Source organism: Solea solea, chromosome 19, assembly GCF_958295425.1.
Source record: "Solea solea chromosome 19, fSolSol10.1, whole genome shotgun sequence".
NCBI lineage: Eukaryota > Metazoa > Chordata > Actinopteri > Pleuronectiformes > Soleidae > Solea > Solea solea.
The window spans coordinates 3,679,003-3,689,751 of record NC_081152.1 but is presented as its reverse complement, the minus strand read 5'-3'; the positions used below and the strand labels follow the sequence as shown (position 1 = coordinate 3,689,751).

Below are 10,749 nucleotides of genomic sequence, written 5' to 3'. Positions count from 1 at the left end.
TACATGATTAGGAGATTTCCTTGGGATGTTTGACATTCTCACATGTACGAGTTTAAAGCCACCCTTTGTTTGTTATGAGCTTTTCACTGAATGTTCTCATGCTCACATACTGTACATAGTGTTGTGCTCTCTGTGTTCCCGATAACGAACTGTGTTTCCTTCCAACGGACCCACATTCCAGCGGAACCTGAACGCCACACGGGAGGGCGGAGACGCATTCACTTCCCCCTCCCCCCAAACCACGAGGCTCCGGTGTTGACAGGCCAATCACCGCCCCCAGGCACGCAACGTTGGCTCTTCACCACTCAACCGCCGGACAAAGCGTCGCCTCTCCGCCGCTAATATCTGTGAACCTTCACCGGGTAAAACCACCGCCTGGAAGAAGAGACGTTTGTTATTTCAACTAACCCCCACTCCTCCTCCTCTCTCCGCTGTTTCGGGTCTCAAATGTGGCTCACAAAGGATTAGCGGCCGTGCGGGAATTCCGCCCTCGCGGAGCTATAACTGGACAAACCCCGCCTCCTCTTAATTTGTCAACAAAGGGGTTTGACAAGCTGGGAGAAGCCCTGCCTCCATGTTCCCTTAAAAGGATGATTTGGTCTTACACGGCCAACGACCGAGCCGTGAGTAGCCGTTTTCCCTTTCACATCCCCGTTCATATGGTGCGTTGACTTCCTCCGTCGCTGTTTTAAGCGGAGCTATCATGGCGGAGCGCGGACAGCAGCCCCCGGCCAAGCGGCTCTGCTGTCGACCGGGCTACAGCGCGACGTGCAGGCAAGGCCAGCGGGCCGCGTGGGCGACATGCGGCGGTTCGGCGGCCGCTCAGGGCGAGTCGAGCAAAACCCAGAGCCCGGAGTCTCTCCTGGACATCGCGGCGAGGAAAGTCGCGGAGAAGTGGCCGTTTCAGAGGGTAGAGGAGCGCTTTGAGCGGATTCCGGAGCCAGTTCAGAGACGGATAGTGTACTGGTCATTCCCGAGGAGCGAACGGGAGATCTGCATGTACTCGTCGTTCAACACGAGCGGGGAGGAGACCGGGAGTAGCGGGGAGAGCGGCGACGACACGCGGCTGCCCTTCCGACGGGGCATCGTTCTGCTGGAGAGCGGCTGCGTGGACAACGTACTGCAAGTCGGTGAGTGATGTGACGGGACACCGAGCACAAATAAACAACTAAACACTGCAAACCACCTTACAGTAAACAACGACATCACTTGGAATAAACATAATTTTGTGAAGAACTGGAATAACGTGGGTAGATAAAGTGTCAGGATTTGACAACAAAGGGTGACAGACAGACCGACACTGAGAGGCTACAATAGAGCTTTAAAGCTGCTGCCTGCATGAATGGCACTGTGTGACTGGGGCATTTAAATCCTGTTTTGGCTTCGGGGCAGTTTGAATGTGAAATGCAGGGGAGCTGCAAATCCACTAATTGCGTAGAAAATCAAGCTTGTGGCTTTATAACAAAGCAGGAGTCTTTCCTCATCACCACAATCCACTGACAAAGGTTCAGAGAGAGAAGATAAATAACACACTTTAACTGTCGACTGCTGCTTTAGAGGCACACATGTGAAATCTAGCCAGTTTATTACAAAAAAAACGTGTTTTGTGGTCAGGTCATCGTGTCATCTTTACTTCCTATGTTATATTGACCTAAATAAGACAATTCACATCTCATCTCACACTCGCTAATCTGAACTGCTCAGAACCACTTAAAAATCTGTATTTAAATGATTACATAAAACTATTGAGTAATAGGGGAAGTATCCAGTGTTGGGTTGGGTCTCAACTGACAAACATTAGTTTTGAATGAGTTGTTCTGTTTGGCACGATTGACAGACTGTTGAATCATAATTATACTGGCACATTGTGTGTGTGTCAGTTCGTTTGGGGTTTGATCAGCAGTTGCATTGTGATCTTTGTGATGGAGTCGCCAGTGAACATGAACAACAGAATTGGAAAGAAGTCAAATATGCAGTCTGACATTTGTTGTTGTTGTTAGCCAGTGTGTTATTCGTGGCATTCATACAGAATGTGCTCTCTTTCTCTGGTGTGTATATCTGCTTTTTTTATCCCACTGAACGTTGTGTTGTTTTACATTTGTGAGTCGATACACACTTGGTATCATTATTGGTCAAAAGCACTGGAACTGTTATTGCAAAAAGACGAAACCTCAAGATACATGTAAATGTGTCACTGAGCACAGGCGACATGTTGTAGAGAGAGATGTTCTCTGCTGTCATGTGACCAGAACATGAGTGAGGGCTGCACATGTCTGCCATGCTGTTTGAGCATTATGTTATGTTTTTGAAATGACTGGTGTTGGCTGTGTTGTTAATGCACCAGAACAACTCTGTTATTAACAGCTTAAGCCTCTTTCACACTAAAATTAGCAGGTTACCCAGGATTTGTGAACCCACCAAAAAAAAGGTGATTAACACCATTCAAACTGTCAGTGGCTGTTTTGCCCTGTGGTGTTTTTTTCACCCATGTGTCAACTGTGCATGAAATGAGACGTCACAAACGTGCTGAAATCAAAATGAGTCAGAGAGGAAAACAACAACACAGTGGAGCTTGATGAACGTTGTTGTTTTGTTTCTTTTACTTCAGTCCTTGTTTGAAGACTCCATCCAAATGGAAATGGAACGAAATGTTAAAGTAAACACAGCGTTGTTTCACGAAATGTCTTCATCCGCACAAAACCTCCATAACAGCTCTAAACACTATAGTACATATGCCAGGCCTGTATGTGGTGCTGCTACAGAAATACACCAAAATCAAAGAAGACATTGAGCATGCGCATATACCATGTGTGCTGTGTACAATTTTATAAATATAGCTTTATTTGCATAAGTATGTGCAAACGGAGACAGAATGAAGAGACATAAAGTGAACAGACCCAACAAACTCCAAACACAAGAAGAGGAAAATAAGTGATACTGAATGCAGAAATAGAGAGGTGGGGTTGTGATGTCATTGTTTTCCGTAAGTAGCATATTCATGTGGACAGTCCCTAAGTCTCTAATGAAATGATATAAAAATATTTATTGCTGTCTCAAGTTGTAAAAAGTAATGTTTCCATAAAAACATTCAAGGCTAGCTGCTATGCTAACGGCCAGATTATGACTATGTGTTGTACTGTTGCACTGGAAATGACGCTAGAATTTGCATCACTGCCATTAATGAAGCCGATTATGAGGAAATTAGCGTGTTCACCTTGGGCTTGTGTTCATACTAATGCTGATTGGAGCCAGAGAAAAACAAACAAAGGCTGCATTGGAGAGTAATTTTGACTGAATGCCACTCAATCACGTACCCACTGGTCAAAAACCAGTTTAAACTGTTTTTCTGCCAGTGGAAATGTGGTATTATTTGAAATGGGTAAAATAATAGACATCAAGTTGAGATCACAACAATCTGCTACTTAGCAGCAATTGATTTTATGTTATTTAATTGCACTCCAACCTCCCCCTTTTCTACATCCCCTTATTTTTTTTATGTGCCTAAAAGAGCAAAGCCCTCTTTGAGATTTTAATCACTGGGCAGCACACATATCAAATACCCAGCATTCCCATTGTGAGTTTGGCACTTTGTTCCTATTTTCATGTTCATTTGTGTCTTTCAAGCTTCCTGTTGGAAGGGTCGGCAAACAAAAGCATCTTTTCACTCCTATGTTAAGTAGAATAGATTTGGAAGGAGGAAGCGTATTGAGCACAACGGTTCTTTTTAAAATGGGCCACGATTCACACCAGTCCACAGCCAATTGGTCCAGAGCTTTTTTGTGTGTGTCTGTAATTGAAAAACAAAAAACAGATGATAGAGAAGTATGCTTGGCACTGAGAGAGAAGCAGATGTAGTGTTGAATTGAAGAGATAGCTCACTTTAATATAGACAGTCCTCAGTTTATGGGCTTTATCAGCACGTGGTCAGCCGGGAGAATTCTCTCTCTCTCCAAGTGTTGCAGCAGTCTGTCACCTGTGAGCTCAATGGACTCAGGACACCTTTTCACTAATACCACAAGGGCTGTAATCCCATTACTCTGCATACCTCATTTGAATTGTAATGCAGTCTGAACACAGGAGTTTCTGCACGGCCCGCCCCCTCTTTCCAGCCACTTTTTAAATTCAGGAGGTTCATGTGGGCTTTGTGTACTCACTGAAGGGCCACAGGGAATACACACACACACACTAACACACACAAACACACAGGCCTCTGTCCTGCCAAAGTGAGAGGTCTACAATATATTCCCACATATTGGGAAATGTTTCTGTTGGGAAGAAACTGAATCTGGGTTGTTATTCCACAGAACGAGGGGGGTGGGCACGCTTTCAAAGAGGAATCGCAGTAGTGCGCACACAAAGACACACACACACAGGGAGGGTTTCTTCTTGGCTGATTGCACACTAGCCTGGAATTTTCTGGAAAAATAGGGCCAAGGAGTGATAAATAAAAGATGTAATCTCCCCACGTGTGGGCTGTACCGGAGCAGGGAGGGTTTTCTCACTGCAGACCTTGAGGGAATGAATTGGCACACATTTGCTGTGTGGACTGTCCACAGCAAAGCCTCACTGTTCATCAGTGAACAGATAAAGAAGGTGATTTTTTTTTTCTTTCTCTTAAGAGAAAGTACTACAGCTCCTTGAGTGTAGGCTTGAGGGCTTCTTTATTCCCCATTGGTTGATCTCACCATCTAAGTTTGTGCTGATAGAGTTGAGCCGTGAGCTGGATGAAGCTTTTGCGCCGACACCAAAGCAATAGAAGTGTGCTGCTCCTCCAAATGCACACCTTGCTGTTGGCAACAGCCCCAAAAATATAAAAAAAATAGTCTCTTTGTTGGCCTGTTTTTGCCCAAAAATAACAAACTTTGTGAATGTGAGAAATTGCGTGAGATTTTCCAGTGAAAATTGTTAATAATAGAGAAACTAACCTGTTTTGACTGGTTAGGTGTAATAACTGCAGGTTTTGCAGATTATAACCTTCACTATAATTGCTATCAGCGAACTTAACATTTAATCAAGCCAATAATTGAAGGTCTACAAGATAAGATAAAATAAGAAGGTTTTAGTTCTATCTATCTGCTATCACATTTAACACCTGGTGCAGTGAAATGTCTTGAACCATTTAGTGTGCTATGGTGCAACCAGTTCATGTCATAACAGAGACTGATCAAGGTTTACGGAGCTAAATATTTATTTAACAAGGCACAGAGAGGCAGCACCTTACAACACATTCAACATGGAGCATCTACAGTCTCCGTGACAGTAGACAAATATTAATTATTGTGTAAGTTGACTTTAAATATAAATGGGACATCTTAGTCCCGCTGAAACTGTACTAAATCAAATTTCGTAAGGTCGGACTAACTCACCCAGATCAAGTGATTTAGAGTGGATTCAATCAGGCTCAATCAGGCCCGGTCATTCTGCGCATGTGCCATAGTTCCCAAGCCCAGCTAATACCTGTAAATAATGAAAGCCTGTTCACAGAAGAACAAAACAACAGCGAGAAAAGCCCTGCAACATTTTTTTGGACTGACAATGACTCTTTTATGCTCTGTCAGAAAGATATTTTTAAGGTAATGGGTGGTGCTCAATATGCTAACAATTAGCTGCATGCTAAACCAGAAACTGCCTACTGCTAACAAGCTGAGTGTTTTGCCCTCTGTGGAGCAGATGCTGACACACTTAATTCAATAATCCAGTCAGAAACATGACTCTCCCTCTCTCTCCCTCTCTCTCTCTCTCTCTCATACGTAGTCACTGTTTTCACCTATAACCTATCAGGATTATTGACATTTGTTTTTACTTGAGGATGGGTTTCTTTTATCAGGACATTTGTAAAATTGTCTTGTGTCTATTCTAGGTCATGTTATTAATGTTGACAATTAAAACTTAATAATCAGTGTCACGTATTATGCTATTTGGGCCCCAGCCAATGATTGTGTGTGATCAAGACTTTCATTTATTGATGTGTCAGCTGTTTATTTATCTGATTAATTGTCAGGTCCCTAAAGTGTCAGAAATGAATGGAGAACACCTGTAAGAATGTACTTGTTGTCACTAAATAGTGTGTTTTCTACCCTGAGAATCAACAAATGATTGATTTCCTATCACTTATTCAAGTGTTAAAAAACAAGGCATTGTTTGTGATCAGCATTAGAGGCTGGGCTACTTATATTTCTGAAGTTTAATTTTAACCATAGCACTGAAAAGGCTAATAACCTCCGTTGCTGGCAGAAGAATTAGTTTGTATCACGACCGTGGATGGCAGCAGCCCATCTCCGTTGCTGCTCATCAATGCACTGGGGATGTTGATGTGTAGGTTTGAGCCGAAGTATAGGCTGCCACGACATGTTGAAGTATAGACTGCAGTGTTTACATGTGCAACCGAGCATGGTTATTTCAGTCGCAGGAGCTTCACCCGCACACGCAGTCAAAACAAGATGTTAACTCGCGTCTATATCATTACAGTTAGCAAAGAAATACATGGTTTTCAATACATAGTGGGAAACATAATATGATGTAATGTGTTTTTTGACTTACGCTACCTGGTTATTAGGTCACGTGGAACCTGCTTACACTTTACGTGAGGTCATGAGGTTCATGGCCTTCTTGACTTAATCTCGTACTTTTTTGTTAGGGCTGAACAATTAATCAAATTTTTTTTTTAATTCATTATATGGCCTACTGCAAATTTTCAGTATTTCATAAGGTCATAAAGTCATTTTAGATTAAATATTGTCCTCACATTCTACAGACTGAATATTTTCAATGAAAATGAGCATAATTATGTAAAAATGTTCATTCCCTCTAATATTGTGAATCATATCGCAATCGCCTCGCTGTTAGATATTTATTCAGACCTTTTTGTTGTTACTCTTGAATCGGTTGTTTCAGGTTAAAAGTTAGCTGTTAGCAGTCAGGCCTTTGTTGACCGTGAAGAAATGGGAATACTCCCTCTTCCTTCCTTTTTTTTTTTTTACTTCCCCAAACTGTGTGGAATGAAAGCAACCCAAGAGATGAAGGACCCAAGGATGCAACTAATGATTAACATTTCTCAAGCAGTTAAAAGAACTAGGTTTTAAAATGTAAATATGTCCGATATGTAACTTTCTTATTTACTAGATAGTCACTTCATGAAAGAGAGAGTTTACCAGATGTCAAATGGTCAGACCTGCGTTTACGTCAGTGTGACAGTTATTTTGTAGGCTACGCTGAAGTGTAGAATTTAAGACTTTGTCCTCAGGTCCGTCACAGTCCTGCCGCTGCACCCGTGATCTTACGTTTCTGAGGTTTACCTCACATTTCGTCATGTGATGCTCAAGCAAGTGCTCCTTTCTGATTCTGTGGTGAGATGTGAGGTTGGCTTTGTTTGACAGCTTTGAATAGTTTCACCACACAGTGAAATCTCACCAGGTCTCTCTGGTGCACATCTGTCATCAGTGGAATGAGATCGACCAGAGTTGAGCCAAAGCTTCACCTGTTCTGTTAAAGAACGTGTGGGTGATCACCCAGTCCTTAGTAGGGGTACATCAATCTATCCATTAATTGTCTAATACTCACAATCACAAACTATTTGGAAAATAATTAATCTGTGTTTTTATAAAATAAAATAATAAAAATAGCTGTCTAATTTCAGCTTTGTGTGCTTACATTTTGGATAAAGTGACTGCATTTCTTTTGCATAAAGAGCTAATTGGCTGAATAGTTTGCTTATTAGATGGTGGAGTAAAATAAGTCAAAGAGTCTAAATGAAATCCGGGCCTGGACCTCACTTATGTGTGATTATAAAACACGATTTTGGTTGTTTATAGCAACATTCCACTTCTTTTATTGTGATAAAAATGAGTGAAATAATAATTTTGAGTATGTATATATTCACATTAATTTACCACAGCGGCAAAGTGCTGGAGAAGCCTGAAAAATAACCTTAAAAGTGCTTGAATTTGACCGGGGAAAAGGTGTATGACCATTTAAATATATATTTGAGTGTTGTTTTTTTTAATTACATATTTTTTCTAATTTCTGTGCTCCTCTAAGGACAGACATCATCATGCATCATTAGTACAAGGGAGACACTAATCAATGCTTATCATCAAGAAAGATTATTGGACGATAAAAATAATCATTAGTTTCAGCTGTTACGTCTTTCTTAAGTGAATATCTTGCACATGAGGTGGAAAATGTCACAATGGGCTGAGAACATATTGACATTTATTACTTTTTTGCATTTTATTGACCAAAGTATTGATTTGAGTTGTTGATGAGATCGGTGCACGCTCTTCAGCATCACAAACCTGCGAATCGCAAACATTTATTCATTCAAAAGTTTAACATGGGCGGCGTGTACTGACGTTGCGAGCATATCAAAGTACTAATCTGCATTAGCTCTCTGGCTCTCTCACACACACACACACACACACTCACACACACACACACACACACACACACACACACACACAGACTCACTGATGCTTACATGAAGCCTCAGGCGTCTTGTATACACTGATTACTGGCTGCTAGCGCTCTCTCATCTGCAATTTTATGAAGAATCAATGAATTGGTAGGAGGAATGCAGGAATGCTGAGAGTGCGCGCACATGCTCAGGCTTTTAGGCTGTTGATCAGCATTAATGGTGTATGCATAGCACCTCAATATGCTTCTGCGCTGCAAGATCGATTTTTATTGGTGCAACATCACGTACTCTTTGAGGCGAGTGCCCGCATGAGGCCAGCCTCTGGCAAAGCCTGCCACTTTGAAGTATGGTTTTCCACTACATTGACTCTACTTGTGTGAAATTATTTAAAAAATAAATAAATAAAAGGAGGAGTCTCACAGATTGAAACAGCGGTATTTGGTGTTTGTTCTACAACTGTGTGTGTTTTCCTGTAGATGTTACTGGTTTAAGTGTTCTGCCCTAGTATTTTCCAACTCCGTGTCGGATACGGCAAGGAATTTGGGAAGAAATCTGCCTGAAATGTGTAGGATTGTAACAAAGTCTGATAGTTGTATTGTTTAATAAAGTTTGGATGGTAGTTTTTAGCTTTGGAACACTGGAGACTATATTCAACAGCGGATTAATCCACATTTGTGGCAGCAGGGGCAGCAGGTATGTAGTGTGTATAGACCTACATACGCCGCCCATCAAAAAAAAAAGCAGTATTTATGTTTACGGTAATTTATATTGGACTAGCATCACATTAATTGATAATCAATTACTATTCAAAAATATTAAATTTCTTTGTCTTAAGCCGTGTTTCTGTTTGGTACAGTATGGCATGTCATTCTTTTGCGTTTCCATTAGGAATAGTAACAAAATAACCAGCCCCAAGGGTTCCATTTTTTGGCACCTTTCCCTCTGGGTAACAGAGTAAATGCAGTGAGGTCAAGCTGGAGTTTAACTGGCTCCACCCACAACAGTCAGCTGATTGGGTGACAGAAAAACCTCACCCCTCTACAACCGATGTAAATATCCCATGGAAGTTGGGGCTCAAAAAAAGGAGACGATACCAGCAAACGGCAGCCAGCCATTCTTGTCTTTTGTGTCACATTCGATGTAGTTTTTATTGTCATCACGTCGGTACTACATCACGCTAAATATGTCGCCCGACCTACCATGTTCTCAGTTGAAACGCAAGCCTGGCCCAGGGCTTTACCATTCCAAACTGTACCAAACTGTACCAAACTGAATCAACATCTTTAAAAGGTTTAGGTTTGGCATTATAGTTCAGATGTGCACCTGGTCTCCCACCACAGCTGGCCCCCCCCCGAATGTTTTTACCCTCTTTCCACATCCATCCACGTCTCCCTGATCTGTATTCCTCTGCCATATATCCCTTCATCATTAACCTTCAACTGGAGGTAGAGGAGAAGCGGCGTAGCAGACAGGCGGATGGAGGAGGGGAGCAACTTGTTCTCCTCCGCCCCAGCGCAATTGTCTCGGTAAATCCTGTTTAGTTCTCATTGGCATGTAGCTTATATGACACATGTAGTATGGACAGCTACTATTTTCATTATGGATTCATCTGTGAGATATGTTTCTCAATTTATTAGTTTGTAAAAAAAAAGGAATTAATATCAATCTGTGGATATTTTGATAGTCAATTAATAGTTTGTCATCTTTTTCTGGGAAAATTGGCGTACAATATCTTGTTTGAGCTGCTCAGTTGAATCTTCTGCTTTTCTTTGTCTTCTGTAACAGATTGACTTTGTTCTCCTGGTTGATAAAAAAACAAGGAAATGTGAAGACACTAAAACAAGCATTAAATCCAGTGTGATGTTTTGCTATGTATAGAATAAATGATAATTCCTAGAGCTGTACTAATGAAGATGGGAGCTGGTAAATATGCAGAATATGTCTTAAATGTGTCTTTGTCATCTAATCAATTAGTATCAATTAACCAATTAATTAATATATATATATTTTTTTAAATCTTGAGACAGTGAGTCAATGTGGTTTGGTCAAATAAAACAATATATTTCAATGAATCACTCTGAGATGATACTCTTCTTCACTAGTATGCCTTTTTTTTGCCGTTTTACAGACCTAATAAGTATGTAGATGACAATATATTAGTTTTACTACGAATAAAAATGATTACTAGTCGCAGGTGCATTCAGATTTACTATCACAAGTCATACGAAACTTAACAAATTCCCACACGAGGAATTAAAAACATAGCTGCTGATTATTTTTGCTGCCGAGCAAATAAAAGATCAACTCCCTCACCTCTGCACACCTTGGCCTCTCAG

At 41.2% G+C, this 10,749-nt stretch overlaps 1 protein-coding gene across 1 annotated transcript in view; it reads left to right on the top strand.

Annotated features, from left to right (window-relative positions):
* Positions 1-260: 260 nt before the first annotated feature.
* zswim6 (zinc finger, SWIM-type containing 6) overlaps positions 261-10,749 on the top strand; it is a 51,824-nt gene continuing 41,335 nt past the window's right edge. The window contains exon 1 of the mRNA XM_058617217.1: positions 261-1,130. Coding sequence (XP_058473200.1) covers positions 704-1,130 — 427 coding nt within the window. The 5' untranslated portion in view covers positions 261-703. The remainder of the gene's footprint in view (positions 1,131-10,749) is intronic.